The sequence below is a fragment of the Neopsephotus bourkii genome, unplaced genomic scaffold, assembly GCF_033783945.1.
Source record: "Neopsephotus bourkii isolate Nb327-2 ecotype Australia unplaced genomic scaffold, CSIRO-AGI_Nbou_v1 NB_234, whole genome shotgun sequence".
NCBI lineage: Eukaryota > Metazoa > Chordata > Aves > Psittaciformes > Psittacidae > Neopsephotus > Neopsephotus bourkii.
The window spans coordinates 16,409,136-16,433,507 of record NW_026900744.1 but is presented as its reverse complement, the minus strand read 5'-3'; the positions used below and the strand labels follow the sequence as shown (position 1 = coordinate 16,433,507).

The 24,372-nt window shown below is 55.6% G+C and overlaps 2 protein-coding genes across 2 annotated transcripts; one reads left to right on the top strand and one right to left on the bottom strand.

The window, feature by feature from the left end:
- The first annotated feature begins 621 nt into the window (after nt 1-621).
- On the top strand, nt 622-7,709 carry KIAA1614 (KIAA1614 ortholog). Its single transcript, XM_061345562.1, has 9 exons — nt 622-1,293; nt 1,896-1,959; nt 3,117-3,266; nt 3,869-5,118; nt 5,196-5,322; nt 6,038-6,242; nt 6,750-6,862; nt 6,961-7,145; nt 7,500-7,709. Exons 1-9 carry the CDS (start codon nt 675-677, stop codon nt 7,691-7,693), a joined length of 2,907 nt encoding a protein of 968 aa, XP_061201546.1. The 5' UTR covers nt 622-674; the 3' UTR covers nt 7,694-7,709.
- A 1,263-nt stretch (nt 7,710-8,972) lies between these two features.
- On the bottom strand, nt 8,973-23,280 carry STX6 (syntaxin 6). Its single transcript, XM_061345560.1, has 8 exons — nt 23,227-23,280; nt 20,798-20,978; nt 20,115-20,198; nt 18,300-18,362; nt 16,040-16,162; nt 14,667-14,773; nt 12,943-13,037; nt 8,973-11,329 (listed from the first exon to the last, which is right to left on the bottom strand). Exons 1-8 carry the CDS (start codon nt 23,259-23,261, stop codon nt 11,253-11,255), a joined length of 765 nt encoding a protein of 254 aa, XP_061201544.1. The 5' UTR covers nt 23,262-23,280; the 3' UTR covers nt 8,973-11,252.
- Nucleotides 23,281-24,372: the final 1,092 nt, after the last annotated feature.

Here is a 24,372-nt window from a genome sequence, read left to right as displayed (position 1 = left end):
AGGCCAGCCCTCGCCTCCCGCCCGCAGCCCTATCCCACCGCTGCTCTGCCCTGAGGCAGCGAGGGGCTGTCGTGAGCCCGGGGGCAATGGGGCCTGGGTGGGTGAACTGGGGGTGCTCCTGCCACGGGGGAGGCTCTTCCAGGGGTACCAGCGGGGACGGGATGCTCCCAATGGGGTGCAGGGGGGCAGCAGCAACAGGGTGCCACCGGGACTATGAGGCCGGTGCAGGACGGGTGACACGTGTGACGCTGGGGGCCGGTGTCTGTCTGGTGGCACCTTTGGTGAGTTGCAGCCGAGAGGGATTTCTGTTCTGGGGAGTTCTGGGGCTCTGATTCGACTCGGAAGAGAGTGCTAATTCACTGCAGGGCATCTCGCTGGTGCCCCAGGGCACCAAAACAGCCCGCGTAGATGAAGGCACTCCCGCTTCGAGGAGCCACGGCTCCCCCATTCCCCCGTTTCTGAGCGATGTTTGTACACTCAGTGCTCTGAGGGGGTGGGTTTGCCCTGTCGGGCTGTGCCGCAGTGGCACCGCATACATTTACCCCTGGGCACAGGCATCACTATGTCTGCTGTCCGCAGAGCCTCAGGCAGGCAGGAGTGATGCTCTTGGGAGGAGGGTTGTGAGGGCGGCGCAGGGGCTCACCTCTCCCCTGGGTGTTCTCCCCGCAGGGCGCATGGAGGGGGGCTCTCCGGCTGAGACGCGGCGGGGCCCGCGCCCCCCCAAGCAGCACAGCCAGAGCAGCAGCCGAGCCTCTGCCCCGTTGGAGCACGCCGAGGCCTCCCGCGGGCCCCACGCCATCCTGGAGAGCAAGGTGAAGGCGCTGAAGGAGAAGCGGGGGGGCGGCCGGCCGGGGACCCCCGCGGCTGCGGCCGAGCGCCCCTGCCCCAAGAAGCCCCGTCCCCGGCGGGGGAAGGCCGGAGCAGATGCGGCAGCAGCGGAGCCGCGGGCTCAGCTCCGCACCTACCTGACGGATGGGCTGCTGGACGGGGAGCCCGCGACTGACAGCACCGCGGCGCCCCGCGCTGGCACCCCCCGGCTCTGGCGGGTGCCGGCACCCAGAGATGTGCCGGGAGGCACCGAGCTCCCCCAGGGTGAGAGCAGTGGGACCCGGGGCTCTGCCTCCCCCCGCGAGAGGTATCCCCTGGGAGAAGAGGCACGAGCCCCACTGCGGGACCGGGGGCGTTCCTCTGTGTCCCCCACCACGGCCAAGGGCTGGGAGAGGCTTTCGCTGGCCGAGCGTGTGGAGAGGAACCGGCGGCTGCTGCAGGAGGTGCTGGGCCTCGATGCCCCTGGTCTGTATGCTGGGCAGGTGGCGGCTCTCTCGGTAGAACTAGGGGGGGCGGAAAGGAAAAGCTTTGGGGTGAAGCAGGGCCCTTGGTGCTGTCCTCCAGTGTCCTACGGTGTGGGCACAGCTCAGTGCTGGTTCACACCCCAGTGCTGCCCAGTCCCCTGTGGGTGTTGTGTCCCCTTCACCGACAGCTGTGGGAGATGCTCACAAACAACATGGGGTGCTTCTTCCCATGGATGTTCTGGGTGCTGCTGGTCCCCTTTGAGGAGTTTCACTGCTGAAAACAAAAATCCCACTTCCTGGGGCACTTGAGGTCTGCAGGCATCATCTTCCCTTTGCAAGCTGCCATCAGAAGAGGGAATTAATTTCTCCTTAGAAAACATCTGTCTCAATGACCCTGTGGGCACACTCTATGCTGGGTGCTGTTCCCCACATCCCACTCCCCTGGAGTCTCTCCAGAGCCAAGCAGCTGGGGTAGCCCCAAAAAGGGTGTTTGTTAGGATGGACTGAGTGGTGAGGCTGGGGATATGGGGGTGTTATTGAGAGGGACCAGAGTGGGGGCCGCAGCCCAGCCAAGCTGATGCCTTTCCCTGTCCTCCGTTTCAGAGGCACCAGCGAGTGATGGGGACTGGGACTCGGGGGTCTCACTGCAGGACATGGAGGGCTGCAGGTAAGTCAGGCCCAGTGTGGCAGAGCTGGACATCGCCCTCTTTCCTGCAGTGCTGGGGCTTGGCAGGGCTCTGGGGAAGAGCTGAGGCAGCACCGTGGTGTGGCAGCCAGCGGGGGGAGTGCGGATGGGCTCCAGCAGTGCTTCGGTGTGAGCAGGGCAGGAGGGTCAGGCCAAGCCAGGTGTCCATGTGGTGGCTGGGTACAAGGGATCCCTGCCAGGACCCCAGGCTGGGAAGGGAGCTGCTGGGAAGAGAAACTTGCTCCAGGTGCTTAAGAGGATCGAGGCGGCAGGCGTGTGTAATCTTGTAGAACTAATGATAAACCTTAGAGGTATGGACTAAAAATACTTAGGTGGGACTGGCAGGTGAGCTGGGCAGCAGCGTGTTGGCTGGGGAGCAGGGATGGGGGCTGCATGGGGGGAAGCAAGTGAGTGGGGAAGACCCCTGTATTTTGTTCTGCTCCCTTCCTTGGTTAGGGTTGATCAGTGGTGGCTGGGTGCAAGGCAAAGCTGGGGATGCTACACTCCCAGTGAGCAGGGCAGCCACATCCCAGGGGGAAAGCTGGTTCCCCCATGGTGCTGCACAGGAGGCTTTCCCTGGTGGCTGGTGTACTCCCATCCCGCTGCTGCAAAGAGGTTGAGGCCATGCTCCCCGAAGCAACTGCCTGAGCTGATTATTTTAATCAGGGGATTAGGGCCACGGCCAGCAGGGAAGGCAGTGCTGGAGCTGATGGATCCCTGGCGGGGCCGGGGGGGTGCAGAGGAATCCCCCTGCAAGGAAGAGAAGGCAGCAAAGCATCTGGGTGAGGTCATCCCAAACCTACCTCAGTTCACACTGCAGGATTTACACTGGCAGGGATTGGAGGCAGTGCCTGCCTCAGTTTCCCCATCCATATCTGGGATGCTGGTGATGCAAAGTGCTGCCTTGGCTGAGCCTTTCCCCAAAGCATCACCGGTGCAGGGTGCTACCCTCTTCCTCCCGCCTGGCACTCGGGATACAGGGGTTCCTGCCCTGCTGTCCCCCAGCCCGGCAGCCAGCCCTCCCATGAGTGGAAGCCAGGCCCCGCTTTTTCTGGTCAGAGCAGCCGCGTCGTCACTCTTAACCCAGGTCTAATCCCTGTTATTTTTTCCTAATCCCGCTGCCCGCTGCGGGGCTGCAGGGCCTTTGTCCCTGGGCAGGAGCTGGAGCTGAGCCCGCGGCACGAGCAGGCCAAGCAGCTGCTGCAGCGCGCCCGCATGAAGGCTCGAACGAACCCCCTGCGCGCCAGCCACGACATCTTCCTCCTCTCCTCCGCCATCCCGCACCACAGGTCAGTGCCAGCCCCGCATCCTCCCCCCCCCCGTGCCATGGTGATCCTGGGGTGCATTTGTATTTGGTGTATGGGCAGAGCCAGGGTTCGATCTGCTGCAGGCGTGTGTGCAGCCTCATACCCCTGCGTGAGCAGCTCTCTGCTTGCCAGGCACGTGTGAAGTGTTTGTATCGTGGTGTCTGGGGGTGTTTAACTGTGCGTGCTGATATTGGGGGGGGCATTAAGGGTATGCTCCTGGCTGGCTGGGAGGACCGGTTTCCCAGCTGATGAGGAGCTGGGTGCTGGAAGGTTGTACCAGAGCCAGTGGCTTGCCATGTGTCATGTACGGTTCGGTGTTCCTGGACTGATTAACCATGCACTTGGGTGCAGGGCAGAGGTGATGGAGGTTGAGCTGTGGCAGCTGGGTGTTGCCACAGCCTCCCATGTATTCAGCTTCAGGCAGCCCAGGCAGAGGGCCGGGGAGGAGCAGGGCTGTACACTGTGATGGATTTTCCTCCTGTCCCCTGTTCTGCCCTGGCTCTTCCCCCTCCTGCCCCCCTTCCCCAAAGGAGCTGGGCACCCCTTGCAGCTTGTGTGTGCCCATCTGTGTGTCCCCCTGTCAGGGAGCCCGGCGGGAGGCCGAGCGCTGCCCCCCATGATGGCGGGAGCCTGAGCGACTCATCGAGCGGGGAGTCGAGCTGTGGGCAGCCGCGGCAGCCGCGGGGGCCCTCCCCGTCCCGTGTGCGCTTCGAGGATGAGTCTGCCCGCGACGCCGAGGTGCGGTACCTGGAGCGGCTGCAGCTGCGGCACCGGCGGGCGCTGGGCTCGGCGCTCTCCTCACCGGAGCCGGCCGGCGGCAGGGAGCCAGGGGACGGCTCCGGACAGCCCAAAGCCTGGAGCAGTGACCTCGCCGCTGGGGGCAAGTGCAGCGCCTGTGGCTCCGTCATCAGAGCGGCCGCCACTCGCGGCACGGAGATGCCAGCGGCCACCAACAAGGCTGAAAGTAGCCCTGCAGCACGAGGAAGCACCCCAGGGGATAGCGGGGGACTGAACGCTGCCCAGCCGGAGCCCAGAACCAGGGCTCTGGGGCCCCGGGGGTCACCACTGTGGATTCTCCCTTCCCGGCAGCGCATCCACACCGAGAAGATCAAGGAGACCTATATCGGGGATGTCACTTACATCGACGAGGTGGACTCAGCTCTGGAGAGCACAGATACCTCTGATGGCTGCCGGACGGATAGCGAGGAGGCAGGACCCCGCAGCCCCCACCTGCGGGGGCACCGGGGCCCCCATGCTTGTGGGCACAGGACCCCCTGTGCCACCCCACAGCCGGAGGCGAGGACTGAGAAGGGGAGGTGTGCAGCCAGTGGTGGTCCCTGCGCAGGGGGTGGCTCTTCAAGTGGTGCCACAAGCCAGACAGGGGCTGTTTGCCCCCTGCCGCTGGGGAGATCCGGCAGCCAGGAGGACAGGGTCCCCTATTGTCACCTGGGGAGCAGCAATGGGATGGGAGACACTGCTCACACCCTGCAGCAGCCCAGCAAGCCCCTGGAGCCCTCCTCACAGCCAGGGGCTGGCACCACTGTGCCAGGCAGCCATGTCCCCAGTCCCCCTCACACCAAGAAGGCCTGCTCCCAGGTGCCTTGCAGGAAAGCCATCTTCTCCGGTGGCCTACGCCGAGCATCGAGCCAAGGAGCCCGGGGCCCGGAGCCTGATGCTGGAAGCACTGCGTCCGCCCAGCCTGGAGGCACCGTGGGGCCAGGGGAGCGTCGGGGTTCCTGCAGCCCCAGGTGGCTCCCGGGGAGCCCCCTCCGTGCCTTGTCCACCAACAACTGCAACAACACCCGTGGGCAGGACCCTCTGGAGACAGGCAGAGGTAAGAGACCCACACACGGGGATGGCTGGGGGGGGCTCTGATGAAGCAGGGATGTGATTGGCTTGCTGTGGTTGCAGGGGCACCGTCGCATCCCGCTGTCAGCCCCATCACCCCTGTGCCCCAGGAGGCTTCTCATTCCCTTGGGGAAGCAGCCGGGAAGCTGGGAGCGCAGCAGCAGTGCCCGGGCAGGAGCGCAGCACATGGGTGAGTGAGAGCGAGGGGCTGCTCACAGCCTGCACTGCACGGTGGGTGCTGCATCCCTGAGCATCCCCCCTTGGCACAGCAAGGTGCTGCTAGGCTGAGCTCCCAAAGGCTTCCGGGTGGGACGGACCAAAACCCTCCCAGAAACCACAATGTGAGGTGACAGTTTTGCATGTGTGTTCAGATGGGTTTGTGGGAGCTGTGTTTCACCCTGAATCTGGTTCCACCAGGGGTGTTGCAGCAGCTGGATGTGACTTGTGGGCAAACGTGGGTGACCTTGGAGGTGTTTAGCCCAGTTCCAGGTGCTTCCCTTTTGGGGAAAATTGGCTGCTAAATGCTGCCACCCCCGGGCTGCCTTGGGGCTCACTAAACATCATCCTGCTGGACTCAGCCTGGCAGTAGGGTTTGGAGGCAGCGCTTGGTCCTTCAAGCCCCTTGGCAGGATGCATTCCCTTCAGGCAGAGACTAGGGGAGTTAATGGTGTTAAACCGCTGAAACTGTGGGGAAGATGTTAGCAGCCCTTCAGGTCTCTGGCCGGTGAACCCTGCCCTGTGCAAGCTGAGTTACTGCTGCAGGGAGGAGGCAGCACCCCAGTCTCACCATGGTGCCGCTCTCAAGGCTGCAGTGGCGGGTGCAGGATGTGCCCCCAGCCCTGAGATAGCTGCTGGCCCTGCTCCCCCGTGTACAGGGTGGATGACAGTGACCCCTCTCCATCCAGGGAGCCGGGGCAGCCAGTGAGCCGCAAGGGGAGCAGCACTTCGGTATCAGGGCTCAAGAAGCTCCTGTGCAGCCTGAGCCAGAGCACGAAGCAGCGCCTGGGCCGCTTCCGCTGCTACAGCATGGAGCAGCTCCCGGCCCCCGGCAGCGCCGCCCCAGATGGGCCCAGCATGAAGAAGTCGCCCTCCCTGCAGTCCCTGCAGCTGGTGAGCTTGAAACATCAGCCCCTGGCGGGGGTGTCTGCAGGGAGCCGAAGGGTCCCACAGGAGGATAGGTGCTGGGCTGGGCTGGGCTGAAGCATTCCTGAGCCATAGCTTTATGGTCCCACAGGAAGAATTGGGGGGGGGGGGGGGGGGTGGGGGCATGGTCCATCCCAAACTTGGGAGTTTGAAAAGCCTGGAGCCAAATGGGGAATGGAAGGCGGAAGGAAGGAGCAAGGGAGGGTGGAAAAGCAGCTTTGGGGAAGGGAGATAGGGTAACTTGGTTTAGGGTCATGGCCACAGTGAGATGCCTCCTCAAGAAGCATCAGGGGGTTGTCCTGCCCAGGGAGGGGGATGTTGGCTTATCTCTCCTCAGCATGGATGCAGGGGGCGGGGGGAAAGGTGTAAGAAGGATGCCCTGATGTCCCCTGCTCCCTCAGCATGATAGTGCATGATGGGCTGCGATGCTGCACGGCTTTGCTGTCCCCATCTCAATCAGGTGCTTTTCTCCAGGTGTCACCCTTCCATCAGCCCCAAAAAGCCGCCTCTGTCCAGAGCCTGCACCCGCTCCTGGGCAAGGCACCCCGTGCCAGTGCCTACCTCCTGCCGCAGAGCACGGCTGACAGGTAGGATGGGGCCCTGCACATCCGGGGTGCTCACACACATGCAGTGGCTCGGTGCAGCCAGGGACCCCCAATCACCCCCATCTCCCCTCTCCCTGCAGGAAGGGGGGCTCAGGGCCACGGCGCTCACTGAGCGTGGAGGACATTGGGGTGCCCGGCCGGCTGCGTGCAGTGGGGCGTGTGGTGGAGGTCTACCCTGATGGCACCAGCCAGCTCGAGCTGCAGCGACCCCCCCAGGGCGCCTTCGGGTTCTGTGTCACCTCTGGGCATGGCCGGCCTGACAAAGGTACAGTGGGGTCACCCCAAAGCTTCACCCAAACCCTAGGGGAGGCCTGGCATGGCCCCTCCACAGTGGCTCTTCTCCCTTCACAGGAGCAAGCTCGGGGACAGGTAGAAAGGGCTGCTCTATCCCTGCTGAGCCCCAAAGGGGTGATGGTGGAGGGGAGGGGAATACAGCCACATGTGTGGCTTTGTGCACACACAGTCCCACACATCCATCAGCCCTTGGCTTGGGGGACACAGCCTGTCCCAAAAGCCATTTACAGTATTCATGACTGGGCAGCCCTGGGCACCCTCATGGGGCACAGCTCCAGCCACGGGGTGCAGGGTGGGGGCTCACCTGTCCCGTCCCTCTCCATAGGTGTCTACGTGCAGGAGATGGTGGACGCCAGCACGGCCAAGCTGTACGCGGGGCTCCTGGGTGTGGGGGACGAGATCCTGCAGGTCAATGGGGCAGCCGTTTCAGGGCTGGGGCTGGCCCGCATCCGTGAGCTGCTGCTCCAGGCGGACACGCTGTCGCTCCGTGTGCTCAGGCATCGCCCAGCACCCCGGTAGCCCCAGCACACCTCCTGGGGAGACATCCCACTGATGGGACGCTGCAGGCTGGCACAGAGTGGACCGAACTGCCCTGCCCTGCTCCGCTGCAACACTTGCTCTCCACTGTGGTGGAGGCCCCCTCCCTGGGAGACAAAGTGGGACCAAGGACTCCCCCATGTCCAGCATCTTGAGGAGCTGCCCAAGCTGTGGGGACAAAGGACACCCCAGCCCCACCATCAAGCCAGGCTAGGTCTGGCCTGCTGGGCATTGGGGTAGCCAGAATGGCAATGCCCCATCTCTGTGACCCCAAAAGATAGAGGGCTCCCTGCCAGTGCTAAATACCTGCCTGCATAGGCTGGTGGGTTTAAGTTATTTCACACTGCTGGAAGCATTAAAATATGTACATATATGTAATAACGCAATAGGGTGCCCTTGGCTTACAGGGGGCATGGGGAGGCTGGGGTGATGCTTACTGGTGTGGGCTGGCCACGGGGCCTCAGGGCCGGGGTTGTGGGGCTGTTGATGGGTGCAGGGGAGTGTTGTGGGTGCTTTCACACGAGGCTGAGATACCCCTCTGTAATTAGTGGGATTTACTGTGTAAACCCAGGGTTCTGAACGCATCCAGCATGCCCCACAGCCCCAGGACAGAGCAAGCCTGAAGGCTGTCATCTAAAGCCAGAAGCAATTGGGCCTAGGGACCTGTTTAGTCTGTGGGGTGGAGAAATGGCGACGGGGGTAAGAGGGGCTCCCTGGGCTAATGCTCCGCAGGGAGCTGCGCTGGGGGGTGAGTGTGCTCCCTGCAGTGCTGCTCCCAGGCAGCCTGTGTTCTGAGATCCTGCACCTCCTGACCGTGTGGAGGTGCTGGAGGGCCCTAAGCAGGCAAAAGGGGGGGGGGGGCTCAGCCACCTGCACTGCTCCTTGAGCTGAGCCAAGCCCCTTCCCCACCCTGATGAGCAGCACTGCGGGCTGGGAGGAGCAGGGGGTGACCGTTCTTTCCCTGTATGCGCTGCTGGGACAGCACTGAGGACATGCCTGCAAGGATTCATAGCTAAAGGGGGGTCCGCGCTCCTGCTGCTTGTTTGGGGTTTGGTTTTACCCAGCCACAGGGTGGCAGTAGGGTGTCTGCGCACCGACAGGGCTCTGCAGCAGGTGCCTGCCTGGCCAGCAAGTGGAGGAAGCAGCAATGGCTGCCCTGTGCATGCTGGTGCCCCACATGTGGGCAACATCTGCCAGCAGCTACCTGGTGCCGGGACAGCCCCCCCCCTCCAGCTTGTTCCTGAGCAAGGGCCACTGTGAGAAGGGACAGTGATCCTGGCCGCTGCCCAGTGTGGCACAGCAGCAGCAGTAAGTTTATTTAGTGTTAAAGGGAGCAGCACCACCACCAACAGAAAAAGCTAATGTACACAGAAAACGGACTGAAGGCTGTTCGGTGGCTTGTGGCAATGGCAGCAGCTGGGCCAACCTCCAGCACTGCGCCAGACTAAATGTGGTGCGGTCCTGCATGGAGCATCAGTTGTTCCTGAAGGATGCAATACCATGCTGAAAATAACATCAAAGGTGTGCAAATACCGGCCAACAGTGATCCCCACTCTCTGGTTAGACTCACGCTCCTGGGAACCTGCCCTTGGAGAGGTATTAAGCCCAAGGACCCATGCAGATGCTGTTACAGGCAGCCCTGGAAAGGAGACCCCACATATTTCTTGCAATGACACCAAAATAAATGAGGTTCTCCACAAGGCCAAAGAGCTGAAACCGTTAGTGTGGGCTGCTGCTCGGGGCACATGTGCATTGATGAGGAAAGCACCCACCCAGGTGTGCGGTAGGGCAGATCCATCTCAGACCCCCTTATCCCAGTCTGGTGGCTGCAGAAGGCACAGTGCTGCTGGCCCTCAGCACCTAGTGCCTGTGGCAGGGCAGGAGCATCACACAACTGCTGGAAGGGAGCCACACACGCGGTGGGGAGAAGTGTTCAGTCCAGGCTAAGCATCCCAGAGGTAAAGCTGTCTGGTGGTGAGCTTACCACTCCAGGAGGGTGATCTCCAGGGATGAGTTGCAATTGCAGCAGAAGTATTAGTAACAGCACCAATTAACTTCCTCCCCCAGCCCCATCTGAGAGCCAGATGAGAGGTGTAAAGCCAGCCTGGCCTGAGTCTCTTGGTGTTTGCAACTTAAATATGGGAGTACGACTTCAGTAAGCAATCGCTTTTGTTTGTCTGAAGTCACCCCATATCCTCTAATTGGTGTTAGCAGCGTAACCCCCTGGCTGCACTTCTCCCCTGTGATACTGCCAGGGTGAGCTTTATTCACCACATGCTGGTATCAACCACCTGGCTGACTTCTCATTCACTGTACAAGGGAGACACCTAGGCTATCCAACACTGCGGAGACAACTCAAAGGTAACAGGACTGGGAAGTACTACAGGAATGTGACCTAGCTTTAAATCTCCTGCCTTTCAGTTGCTCACAATGGAGGTGTCAGAAAAAAGCAGCTGCGAAAATTAAGACATCCTATTTACAAGTTCATATGCACTTAAAGTACAGACTGGAGCTTCATTCCTCTGACAATGCATGCTGTGCACCCGCAGAGAGAATGGGGCTTGAACGGTCATCAAAAACGTTTTTAAAGGTTTTTTTTTTTTTCCTTAAAAAAAATAAGTTATTTTAGACCTGACAAATCACTTGCCAAAGGGAAGCAGCTGTTAAACAGAAGCAGTTACTCAGTTATACAAGGGCAAAGAAAGCATCAGTCAATGAGCTTTAGAGGCTTGTATAACGAAGCAGGCAATTTTAAAAGCTTTAAGAAATTCCCTCTCCGGCTAACGGTTGTTTGCCAGCTTTCGGCATACAGCAACCCAAGTTTAAAGCTCTGGGGTTCCTCATCACACCCAGCCGGCCGATGGCAGGACAGGACAGGACAGGACAGGACACCCTACGGCTCACCTGCATGCAGGCTTCTGCCAAGCGGTGGTGGATGTGAGCTCAGCTGGAGCCTCACTGTGGTACCTCGGCAGTAAGTCAGCAGCAGGAGCCAGCCCATGGGAGGAAGGCAGTGTGGGGCAGCGGGAGCTCAGCCGGGGCTCCCCTCCCTCACCAGGGCTGAATGGACTTCCACACCACCACTCCTCCCAGTAATGCCTTTGGCTGGCAAGCACTGGAGGCTGGCAATGCGGTTTGTAATGCTCAGTGAATCAACCAATTCCTCCCCGCTCCTGTCCTCCCCAGGGCTTGCTGCTCTGTGTTCGCATCTGACCACAGGCGGCTTGGGACTGCTGCAACCAGCTCCTACCTGCACGAGGTGAAAGGGTAAGGGGTCAAGTCCCCCTCCAGCTGCCTGGGTCCAGACCTGGAGGTCAGGTCCAGATCACACTGCACTGGGGGAGGAGGCAGCTCCAGTCCTGCACCCCTTCTTCCCAGGTCCCGGTGAGACACCAGCAGAGCTGAACCATGGTCCTCAGAGGAGAATGTTGGGAGCCGGGGGCAGGTTTCTCTGTGTGCGGACGGAAACGGTGAGAGTTTCATTTCCCTGTGACACCGGGGCGAGGGGGCACGGAGGGGGCAGCTGAGGAAGTTCAGTCCATCACAGGACAAAAAGCAGGATGAGCACCACCAGCAGGATGACGAAGAGAACGACAATTGCACACCACTGCCGTCGATCTGGAAGGAAAAGGACGTGTCAGTCTTCCTGCTTTAACAGGGAAGGAAAACTGGGGGAGAGCTTTTCTTTGCTCTGCTACTAGGAGCCCAGTTTAAGCTTAAGGAAGCCTGAAAAAACCAAAGCAGCAGCTCCTTTGGCTATGGGATGACAGTGTTTCTCCTCCAGGATACATCTGTTTTCAGGGACAGCTGTGGGAATTTTGAGGCTTCTCCCCAGCCAAGTTCAAACAGATTTAATAAGCTGGTTCAAAAGCAATCAGGAAGAATAATCAGAAAACTGCTGTTTGTTGCTGCTCCTTCTTGGAATAACCTATTTGTTGGAGGAACAAGAAGGGGTCTGGTGAAAGCTGCCCCAAAAGAGCCCTGCCACGAAGAGCCTATGGCGGCTCCCTAGAGGAGAGTGCCAGGAATGAGGTTTCCCCTGGACATCTTCACACCTTGCTGGCCTTGTGCAGCAGCTCAACACTGCATTGCCTCTGAGAGCTACTGTCTATGGCTACATCTGCACGCCAGAGAGAAAGCCCCTGCGAGACAATGGTGCAGCAGTGGGGACAGGGCTGCTGCCACCCCCAAACTTCAGGGCACAGCAGGGAAGAACCCTCCTGGTCAGCCCTAGCATGTACAATCGCAGGGATAGCAGAAACGCTCATTCACAGTTCTCAGGAACACTGCAACGCCAAAGCATTTTTCCCAGAGGAATGGAGAGATATGCAAGGTTTGCCAGCAATCATGCTGCCACTGGGCTTACTGGTGATCCAAAGCGCACTGTCAGCACTCCAAACGGTCTCTGTAGGGCTGTATTTCCACCGCCTCGTAAATCCCCTGTCCAGCCTAATCTTGCAGAGCAGAACACTTCTCCTCCTGCCTCGCTGCTGCCTCCACATGCTACCCCAGCACCCAGGGGAGAGGGGTGACAAGAGGAGGTGGCCATGGGCACAGCGCCAGCGCTCAGAGCAGTGAGCTGGCGGCAGGGGACTTCCCGGCAGGCATGCCGGGCTTCCTGTTTGCTCTGCCCACGGCGACCTGCCAGCCCACCGGCTTCAGGCACAGCCTTATAAGGACTTTTCTTGTGGGTTCAGCCTCCCCCGGTGCAGAAGTCGCCTTTTTCCTCTACCGGCTGAGTGATCTATCTGACTGACAACAGGCCTGCAGCCCGAGGGTGCCAGCAGCCTGAGGGCAGGTGGGATTTGGGAAGGGGCTTGCTGCAGGCGTTTGGTGCTGGGAAAACCACCCACGGTGGCGAGTGTTTTATGGCACCTTGAAAGCTTTTGTTCCACAGGCAGCCCAGGAAACTGCAGCAGAACAGAAGGCTGCAGAACTTCCCCTCCAACCATCTAGAGGGGATTTTTCCACTGCAGCGGTAGCAGCATAAATAGAAGGGCATCTGTATATGAAACAAAGGCTAAATAAGAACAGGCTGCGGAGCAGAGTCTGGGCAGGAGCGGCTGCAGGGCTTGGAAGTCTTCCCCCTTTTGCAAGCAGTGAGAGCTGCTCCCTCCCATCTGCTCGGCTCTGGGACGGCTGTCAGCGGGTGGGAGCACACAGCATCCCACCGAAGATCTGAGAGCTTGTCCCTCCCTTCCCAAGATTGGATCCCACTTCCCGGGATTTACCACTTGTCATGTGAGACACTTTGGCGAGCTTCTTCATGACGTTATCAAGCCGCGACTGAGTGCTGTCTAATTCGTGGGAGAAGTCATCCAGCATCCTAGGGACAGAGAAGCACGGCATTTGTCAGCAAGTGGCACGTCCCATTGGGATTTCTCAGCATGCTTACACACCGATCAGAAGTCTTGATGTGATCAGTGCATCACACCTTGGCAGAGAAAATGAACGCGGCCTGGTCTCCTGAAAGCACCCCAAAGCAGGGAAACACCTGCTGAAGCAGCGGGTCTGCTGCCAAGTGGGAAGTCATGTGGGACTCCTGTCAGACTGGTCTCCCTGCATGTCCACAGCTGAGCTCTAGGCACCCCTGCAAGGTGAGGAATGGGGTTTTTCATCTTTTTACGGGAAAAGTCTCATTTATAGTTTGTGATTAGCGGACACCAGTTAGACAGATCTAGGTGCCAGCTTGGACTTGAAATCTCTTTTCTTGTTCAGAGCTTGTAGTCAAAGCAAAAATCTTGTTTCAGTCATGTATTAAGCAGGAATGAAAACTGTAATTGCTTTTAAGGTGCTCTCTAAGCTCTGCATGGAAGTTACCTCTCTACTTCCTCCATACTAAGACTGTAATGAATCTGAAAGCCTTACTGAAGCCATGCTTTGCCAATACCGAGCACCTATTTGATGAGAAAAGAGCACATCCAGAATCAAGATACCAATCCAACTGTCTCCAGCCAGCAGGACTTTAAAGCTTAATACATTTAAAAGGAGAGCTTCCTTCACTTGGAGTTCTAAGGCACTTGTTAAACCTTCATTCAGTGGGGAAAGAGTTGTAAAAACACTCACTGCAGTAGTCATCTGCTACTGTCTAGCAAGCACTGATGGCTTATGCAGTGATCTGGAAGCAGATGCACCATACTGATCTGCTTCCTGAGAGCAGGAGAGTCTCACGCTGCAAGGCTTCATCACGAGGTGCGTTTAAAGTTCCTCCTTTCCATCAAACAAGACATCACAAGGGGCATAGCCTTCCAGGCTCCTATCAGCCAAACAAAGAGGGTTTTCAGGCATGAACCCTTCAAGCCTCTCTGGAAGTGGTAGCTGTCAGCCTGCATAACTGGAAACTTTATGCACTTGTTTGCAAAGGACAGGAACTGGGGAAAAAAATCTAATTTATATGTAAATGATGGATGCAAATTACTCTGTGAGCTACCCTTTAACCTTTAGTGTGGGTGAGGGATATTTTTAGCTTTAACTATGAATAGCAGCTCTGTGCTGCATGTTTCAGAGTGGCAAGGCAGAGCTGAGAGCTCCTGGGTCAAGCAGTTATCCAGGAGCAACAAAAAAAGCCCATGGAGTAGTAAAGTGCCCAGTATTCCCATTACACAGTACCTCCCTCCCTCCTTCATCTTTCCAGCAGTGCTGGCTGCCTGAAGTCAAGGAGCTAACTGTGTGTCTTAGGGAGAATATGCAGAAAGGAGAGAGAAGGAAAAGCAAACTAGCAGCTAAGCCTGCCCTAGATGCAGACTATCAAAATGAACAAGGCTGCAGCTGGATCCTTGCAGGCTGCAGTAACAAATGGTTTCCACTGCCTAAAACTGAAGGCCAGCTAGGAGGGGCTGCCTGAGGGACTAGTAAATTCAATACCCTAACAGGGACAGAGATACATGTGTGAGAACCTCCAGCTGTGTTGCAGCCAGCCCCATACTGGATTTCTGGTGCTGTATCTAACACTTACACTGCTTGCTCCTCCAGCTCCCCACCAATGCGCTGGGACATGTTCTTCAGCACTCCAATGCTGCCAGAGACCAGCTCCAACTGCTCATCCTGCTGCTCCACAATCAACTGGGGCCAAAGAGAAAGGAAACAGGCAGTTATAGGTATGCTGCATTAGGCAGTTGGGTTGGAGCCAGCTGATCTGATGGACACTCACTGCTCAGCCACCATCAGCTGCAGAGCCTGGGTACAGATCTAAGCCTCAAGGAATGAGGACCACATTCCTAAGAAATGCTGGAGAAGTGACAGGCACAGGAGAGCCTCCCCAGCATGGCATTCCTGTGGCACAGCAGGTTGCAGTTTCTTGACACCCCTGCAAATCCAGCCTCAGCTCACCTATGCCCCTGCTGTTCCCTGCTGCACCCACCACTAAAGAGACTCTTGAAAGCCACAGGGACTGGTCACCAAAACCTCTGCAAGCCCCCCCTGCTCATAGCAGGTATTGCAAACGAACCTGAAACATGCTGCAGCTAACAAGGGGTTAATGTGAGTAAAAGGCTTTTGCAGCTTCTACAGCTAAAAATAGCAAGCCTGGCTCTGAATGTGCCAAAGGAACAGGTCTGCTAATGTTTTAAGTCACTTTCAGGGAGCTGTCCCACTGAGGATTAGATTTACCCTAGTTACCTATTTCTGAATCTATTTATCTTCCCAGAGTCACTCATTAAAACTCGTCTGAGAGCTGGGGTGGCAGTGTGGGTCAGGAGATTTAGTAGAGTTTGCCACCCTGGAGAAGCTGCCTGCTTGAAGGCCTGTATTTGGGTGGGCTGCTGCACGCTGCCTGGCACTTCCACAGGGGAACTCCCCCGGTGTCGGGAAGTCCCTCACCAGGGGTTCTCGCAAAGCCCTCACACAGGCTTTCTCACAGATCTCATGTTGACAAAGGCAGGAAAAGGAAGCAGACACGTGCTCCTGCTCCCAGCCCATTCTGATGAAGATGCACACAAACAACAGCAAACATCAGCTCATTTTTTAACACAGGGAAGTTGCATAAGAGAAACGGGCTCTTTTCTGTTTGCAGTATTTCTACTCAGCAATCCTTGCAGTGCTAAAGCTTAGTGAGCTACATCTTCCAGATCATGTTGATTGCCTTTGGTACAGAGCAGAAGACCCAAGCTTCAAGGCTTAAAAACTCTGCACCAAGATGCATCCAAAGCTGCGATGTACAGGAAACGCATGCACAGGTATGTGCTGCAAGCAAAGAGGAGGGCTATCAGGAACCCGGTTCCAAACCAGCCAGGGACTTGATTTTTTTGGCTCTCTCAGCCCATACCTCATCCCCACGGCACCCATTTGGCAAGCAAAGCTATTTAATCTGCGTGGTGCCAGCTGCCATACCTGTTGTTGAGCTTGCTGCTCTTCAATGAAGTGTGAATTTGCTAATTGCAGGTCCCGGTCCAGACGGCTGTATTTGTCAGGTCCAGTGCTCCAACTCTGACTCCCACTTTCTCCCAGGAGTGCCTAAACAGATACATAGAGCCCTTAGCAACATCCTTGTGTCTGCTCACAGTCTGTCTACAGGGTGTAGTGGGAAGGCAGACAGGGCAATACTTCTGTACACATGCATACAGCATCATTTTCCTCCTGCTTTATCGCTACCCGGCCAGAGTGCTGTCACAACTAAAAGACCACAGTGCCAAAATGCCAGCCTGGGAAGTCTCTGCAGCCTGATTATTGAAGATATGCCTCTCCAGCAGCAGAAGACCTGGAATATGATCGAGAGACAATGCACACAGGAGGTCTGCACAGTACAAAGGACTAGCAAAGGTCTGCTCAAGAGACAGCACTGTGTGCTAGGACACGTAAGCTGGGAAGTATCCTGATATATTGTGTTAAAAGATGTATAGCTCAAACTGAACACTGTGCTACCAGTGACAGAGGCATAAGAGGGTCTGAATAAAGTACTTAACCAGTTAAGCTGAATGTAAAATACTGCAATATATAACCACAGCAGTGTTGTATGCTCATGTTCTTTGATTCGGGCTACCTGTGCTAGGAAAGATGTAGCTTTCCAGCCAAGTCTGGAGCCTGGAATGGGTGTAACACAAGGAGAAGATGCTAGAGAATGAACGTGGCCCACAGGTGAGGGGCTACACCCTGCAGCACTACAATGGGGTAGGGAGCTCTGCCCATCAGCATGGAGGCAAGCCCAACTTGTAATGAGACAGTCTTACAGCTTCTGAACAGGAAGAGATGACCAAGTATTTGTGAAGAACAGCAAGATACTATTAGGCTGCTCTGGCAGGCTAAAACCAAGACTGTCTCTATGGTTCATTTGCCTTACAAAGTTCAAGAGGGGTAATGAAACCTGATGGACCAACAGTGCAGGAAGCAAACAGAACATATGGCTTTGCCCCGAGACACTGAACAAGCTCCTGGTTCTCTCCAGTTCGTGGCAAGCATAGCTACCACTTATTTAACATGGTGCACTAGTTTTGCTGCAGAAGGGCCTGTTTGGCATCCTTAGCCTGTAAGGGTCAGATCGCCACCAGCTAGTCTTTCAGACACAGAGGCACATTGAAGAGCAGCTGCAGTCCAGTTCAGCACAGGCTTCATGGTCTGGAGGAAAGGCGAGGAGGTGGGGAAGGGGAGGAAGACAGCAAGGGGAAGTCAGTTTTCCTGACCAGATGTCACCACATGAGCTGGGCCATATGGTCTCCTGCAGCTAGCAGGAACTTTGCACAAAGGAAAGCAGCAACATGCAGAGACAGCTACAGACTTGTTTGAGCAAGAGTGTAAGGGATTTTGCTTCTTCAAGTGTTCAGCAAGCACATCAACCAACCCTGTAACAAGCTCAAGAATTAGCTCTGTACTCAAGTAGCTTGTTGCAGTTTGTAATTTTTGCCACAAGTTACTTGTATGAAGTGCGCACCAGGTCTTACTCAGGCAGCTCTGGAAGTCAGCTCCGAGATCTCCTTACAGCCTCCCTGTCAACCAGGAAGGAGCACAAGCTGCACCTATTTCTATTCCTTAGATTATATGTGCAGACAACCTGCAACTCTTTGAGCTTTTTCCATCTTATTACATGGCTAACCATTATGACAGGCAGCTGTGTGAAACGATATTGCAGCATCTTGGCTCCTAAATACAGCAGAGCGCAAGATTACATTCACTGACACGGATTCTGAGTCTGCACCCCTAAGGAGGGATATTCCCCTTTCCACAGGATGATGCAACACTGACAGTTGTACACAAACAGATCTGAAGACAGCGACAGATGGTGAGTGCTGACTTTCTGCTTTGAGAGACAGGCTTGGAAGAGGAAGCAACATGCCTGCAAGACCAGCTTGCTCAGGTCAGAAAAACACACAGTTCAAATACACAGCTTTGCTGTAGCATGCAAGCCCCTTCTCGGAACAAAGGTTTTTAAGGGGATGAACTACAGACAGGATATATCTTGTAATTACAGCTTTTATACAGTTTTAATCAATGCCATAAACTCTACCTTACAACATGGAGCCTTGGAGTAAGTGAAAACAGAAGTTTCCCCTAACACATACCTTAAGACAACGGCTGCTAGAGCTGATACATCCTCCTTATTCCTTAAAGTACCAAACAGCCACTGTGTTCACTTAACTTGCCTTTTTCTGTTTCTCACCTGTCTGTTTCTTCTTTCAGCCAGTGCTTGCATGGAGGAGTTTGACATCTGATCCTTCATTTCCTGTTTGTTCAACAAAAGATGTAGTATGTGAGCACTGGATTTGAGGTGACAGGCAGTTTCACAGTGCAACAGGGCTGTCTATATCCCGGAAGGCTATTTTAGGGGCAGTGAGGGAAGGGAGATTTTCTTTGAAAATGTAAAATTTTGAAGATTCTAGAAAAAATTGCAAAAAGCTTCACTGCAGTTCATGATTTTACTAATACTAGAATCAAGAGCAATGAGGTATTTTGAAAATACTAAATTTTACTACTTGTTTTGCTCTGCTACAGCCAGAAACACTTTTATTGTATAATGTTAAACTAATGTTCCCATTGATAGACTGTAAGGAAGAATCATGTTCTTCACGGTTTTGGGAGCCTGTGACCCCCTGCACTTTATTCCCAGTCACATCTGGGTTTCTATTGCATAGGACGAGATAGATTTCCTGTCCTGCGGCCATCCTCTCTGACTACACGTTTTCTCCTCTATCAGTTCAGTTTTGCTGCCGAGTACCTGGAAAGATCACTAGGCACAGAAGGCTCCCCATTATAACAGCCTAGTTTTTATAGAATAGATTAGCAAGTAGTCAATATGATCTAGTAGAGGTTGACTCACCAGCAGAATTCTGATGTCACCAGGACATTCAGGTATGTTTTACTGTTCAGACGCATGTAATCCATCACTTAAGAGCACAGGATCCCACTCAATTCCTTTCACCCGCTGCTGTGCACCATGTATTCCCCCACAGAAACTGGAAGTCAGCTGCACAATGCCTCTAATGAATCTCATTTAACAATAAGAGACACTGCTCCAAAACCTATTAGCCAGCAGTCTTCAGCCAGAAAAAGAGGACCATAGAGTGGGCTTGCATGATCCTGTCTGTCTGGGAGTGGACCACACTGAGGGCAAAGCAGTCAATACATGCCTGCTACATGGAGCCAGTGTGGTTTAGCTATCAGTTCCCAGGCAGCAAGCCTTAGGAACAGCATCCAGATCACAGGACTGCAGGTAAAGTAACAAGCTTTCCACCAGCCACAGCAATGCATTTTGTGAAATAGGAACATCAGAGTCATGAGGGGCAGCAGAAACTAAGCTATGCTAGTGTAGCTATTAATAGGAAGAAAACTTCCCAACTAGCAGCTTGTTACCAGGCAGTAATGCTTTTAGGAAGATGTTCCTTCTCTATTTGTTACCATCAAGTTGTTAAAATCTTCCTTTTGCTTCTGAAGTGTCAACTTAAACTAAAAACCCTGATCTTTCTTGAGTTAAAAATAAACCTAGTGGTTGTTTGGACTATGTCGTATGGGTAGGAAATTGAAGTCACCACGTCGGTAATGCTAGGCTTTAACCATCTGTCAGTGTTCAAAGTGGACTCTGTTTTGAAAACTAGTGCTACAAAAGCACAGGACAGTTGTGATTTCCTTCAACTCTGAAGGGAGGCTCCAGCCTCTCCTGCATCACAGAAGGTCTTTATTCTTCCTCCCCAGTTACTATAGGTCCAGGCTTACTGTTGTAAGAAAGTTGTGAAGACTTAGAAGAGGTAGCAGCAGCAAAGGAGGATATGCCCCAAACCCATATGGGCAGCCCCAGGAGGGAGCACAAGGGGAAGAGAATGAAGCCTGAGAGAGAGCAGGTATCAGATTTATTCTCTGCTCTCCAGTTCATCGTGGAAATGGCCACAAGACTTCCTTTATTTAACCACCTAATCACTCCCCCTGCCTTCCTTCCTCATGCTACCTCCTCATGCTCCCACCCCAAGGCCACGTTCCTTACCCTGACCACCTGCCGTGTGCTCGTGATGAAGGCTTTCCTGATACCCAGCTCCGTCGCATCGAGGTTGAATTTCCGTGGGTTTGCCTCAACAATGCGTAGGCAGCGAGTCAAGGAGTCCCCATTAGCTGTCTTGGGTACGCACACAGACACACAAACCCACAGGGTGCCTCAGTGGGGGCCTACCAAGCGGCCACTGTGCCGTGCCTTTTCCCAAAATTGTATTTGCAAAGTATGAAACACTGGAGGAAAAAGCAGGCATAGCAGGAACGTGCTGTGCAGTACATGCACCAGGGTGAGGTTTCTCTCCTATGTTTTTTTGGTTCTCCGATGCCGCACAATGCTTTCAGGAGTGTACAGATGAACACAAGGGAGAAGGAGTATTTCTGGAAGCCAGCCTAGAGTATGACTGACTACACAGAAATCCAAATTCATACAACACAATAGGCTTTCTAGAACAAAGCCTTAAAATACATCTTGTCAAAAGGAAAATGAAAAGGCAAAAGAAAAGTCCTTTTGCTGCAGGCATTTGCCTTAATTTCTCATTTGCAGTTTGAGAAAAGCCAACATAAATGCAAAATTCTATCCGAAACAGTCCTTTCTGCAAAAAGTAACTACTGGCAAGCACTGGTACTTGGTTATTTAGTACAACCCAGGAACCACATCCCACATCTCTAAAGAACCACAGAAAGGATATTAATAGTTTCATCCAAGTCTTCCAGGTCCCACTCGATGCTCCGCAGGTTGTTCCTGAGCTCATTAGTGGTCCAGTCGATTTCTTCTCTTGTGGCAATGGAGGGATCTTGCAAGAGCTCAGTCCACCTCTGGAAAAGCCCCTGGGCAGTATTCACAGCCTTCTGCACCTCCCTGCAGCCAAGGTGATTAAAGCGAAGGGATTACCATCAGTTCCTCTGCAGCAGTCACAGCCCCATGTCCAACTGCACCGGGAAGCACAGCTTCCTCCCAAACACTTTTTAGCTTATTTTGTGAAGTAAGGATTTGCCCTACCTACTGGACAATCCTACCTCTTGCTGCAGCACCAACTTACATGTCAGCTATTAATGAAGGGACGTATTTCTTTAGAGGAGGTTTCTGTCGACTGTCACACAGGCAAGTCAGGGCAGTGTCTGAATAAGGCAGCTCTTTGGCAATTAATGTTCTGCATTCCTCTCAACAGCTTTCCTCTGGAGACTCTTGACTAGCTATGTAAGATCCCCTAAGGCACACAAAATTACAGGAACTGTCCCCACAGTACCAGCCAGGCAGACTGTTGATTGCAGCACTGTTTATTTTAATTCAGCATTTAAAAAATACACAGCTCTACTACACTGGCTTAGGGAACACAAGTCTTTTCTGCTGCTCTAAGCTTTTTGGAGATGAGTGCGTTCACAGCTCTGCTGACAGCACTGAATGCTGCTTTGATGGTTTGGAGCACACGGGTCTGTAAGTTTGGGTCACGGTCCATCAGTGTGGTTATCTGTATTTACAAACTCTGCAGTCCTGAGCTGTGAACTGCTCCCCCACATTGACAAGAACCCAGGATGAGGGATCCAGACCAGAGCAGACTTTGCTGGTGTGAAAAGTGGCCACCACAAGCTCAAGAGCTTACACACAGCATCTATGTAAGATGCTGGTGGTTTATCCCCAGTGAAGGAAAGCAGGTTATCAGTAGGGGAAGCCCAGAGCAGATGACCTGAGACTGCACTCTGCAGCTCTCTACACCATGACCTGAAGTACGCAACCGTGCTAAGCTGCAGTCTCTCAGCACCCTGATGGGTGTCCCTTCTCGTCCCACAGGCCTACAGTTCCAAGTCTGCCACATCTAGTGCCCTAAAGGCAGCAGCCCAGAGGATCTGTCAAGCTCTGTTCCCTTCAACTACTTGCTAGAAAATGTTTTGGGGTATTTTTTTTTGTTTAGGTTTGGTTTTTTCCATTTGAGCATACCTGGGGAGGTTCCCACAAAAGGAACTTAAAGTAGAGCTGGATGTCCTCCGATGGGAGGCATCAGAAACACCAGGAAAGCAAACTAAATGCAACGCTGGTGGCTCCACCACCACCACCACCAGCCCCTTCGACCTGCTGGGTAATAATTAACACTGGGAGCGGCAGCACATCCCCCTCCCCTCCCAGCCCTTTCCTACATGGCGCGGGAACCTCTCCAAAAACTTTGACAAGACATTTGCTCCTCACCCATGACGACTTGCACCAGTTCAACCTGGCAGAGTGATTTGCTTTCCCTGGCTGCACCAGCATCCCTTCCCACACCTCTTATGCTCATACAGCTTTCCCCACTGCTCCCCAACAAGCACCTCTGCTGCTCTTGAGTGCCGTTTCACCGTGACATGGGGTAGGAGACCCACCTGCAGCAGAAGCTGAAGGTGGTCCCAAGGTAGTTTTTAGAGACTGAGGTGCTTTCATCCTATTAATTTCCTCCTGCCTTGACCACTTTTGTGTTGGTCTCCTTTGTGGTCAAGGCAGGTTTGCATTTGCCTGTGTTCAGGCTCTTCCTTGCTTGCTTTTTCTCATGGCCACTGTCCATACTGCAGTTTGGTTCACAACTTGGTCCCCATCCCTCTCCATCCCTCCACCCGTACACCGCGGCCCTCGCCTTTGGAGGATGCCATCCACCATCAGCGCGCCCTGCTCTGCGCGCTGCAGGGCAACATTTCCCAAGCCTCTGCCACCTCCCTCCGACAGGGACATCCGGGCACGCTGTCCCCAAGCTGGCCCTGCGCGCCGGGACCGCACCTGCAGCCACGGCCGCGCTGCACCTCCCGCTTTACCCAGGGGTGCATCTACACAGTTCGGGCGTCGCTGGCCCGGAGAGCGGGAAGCGCTGCGTGCAGGGAAGCCCGGGAGCGGCCCGGCACAGAGCCTCGTCCCAGGGCCTTCCGCGCCGGGCCTTCGACGTCGAGCTCCCAGCGGGGCCGCGGCCGAGCCCGAGGCCGCCCCAGCCGCAAAGGGGGGTGTCGCGAACGCCATTTTCCCCCGTCCCGGTGGCCTCCAGAGACCCCCGGACGCCGCTCAGCCCTCACTTCCGGGGGCGGCTATGCCCAACCCTGGCCGCGCCCAGCGCCCTGCCCGTGGCTGGGTGTCCCCGAGGCTCGCCGCTTACCCCTTCACCACGAAGAAGGGGTCCTCCATCGACATGGCGCTCCCGCTGCCCGCCCCAGCCGCCACACGCCGTCGAGCCACGCCCCCCGCCGCCGCGCCACGCCCCTTCACCGCGCCCCGCCCCGCCGTCACGAGCGGCGCGCCTGCGCACTGTGCGCGGGGTGGTGGTGCTCAGGTGATGACGTCGGCTCGCCGGTTGGGTCTCGGTGTGCTGGGGGGGTTTCCTGAGGGACTGGGGCGGTCGGCACCGGGGGTGTCCCGAGTGGGGGGGATGCTGTGGGGCTGTTCCCGCTCTTCCAGAGGGCTCTTCCAGCCTTTCGCTGCTTGGAGCACAATGTCCCTTTCCCCCCTTTGCCGCCGCGTCTGCTCCTCCCTGCTTCTCGGCACTAAGGAGGCACGTCCTGAGCGGCGCTGGGGCGGCCGGGCTGCTGGGCCGTGGTGCTGGCAGGGTGTTTTCCCACCCGGCGACAGCCAGTCTGCTCTGCTCCCGCTACCCTTCCTGCCCCCGGAATGAACAGGCACCGCTTCCTTCCTCCTCCCTTCTGCGGGTGAGAACAGCCCTTTGCCTCTTGGCTGTTGTCCATCTCAGCGTGAGGACCTCTTGTTCCCTCGTTTGCCCCTCTCAAATCTCGGCTCCCTGGTAGCCTCTCTCAGCTGCAAGCACAGCTAGCCCTAGTCTCAGGAAAGCTGTCAGGAGAGAATGGTGTCTGTGCAGCACCAGGGGATGTTCACACACACACACACAAGGCAGAGCTTCCTCTGTGCAGCACTCTGCGTGTGGAGTGTCCTGTGTTACTCCCATGGGACAGGCAGGCAAGGTGGTCAGTTCTGCAGAGGTACGGCCAGGAGCAATCACCCAGATCTCTGGCCTCTTGATCGGAGGACATGTCCCTGCCTGCGCTCTCTGAATGTGGCTGTGGTCCAGCATCCCTAGCAAAAGCAGTGCCGATTCACTGAGGGAAAAGGTACAAGAGATGCCTCCTCAGCATGTGAACTGGATACCTCAATTTTGCAATCACAGCAGCTTTACTCATGAGTGTGGGGTGGGAAGGCTGTGGCACATGTAAAACTGGTTTCTGCAGTTTTGTGCGGTGAGAAAGCTGCCTCCTGCTCTGGCCAGCCCCATACCAGGGAAGCTGCAGCTTGC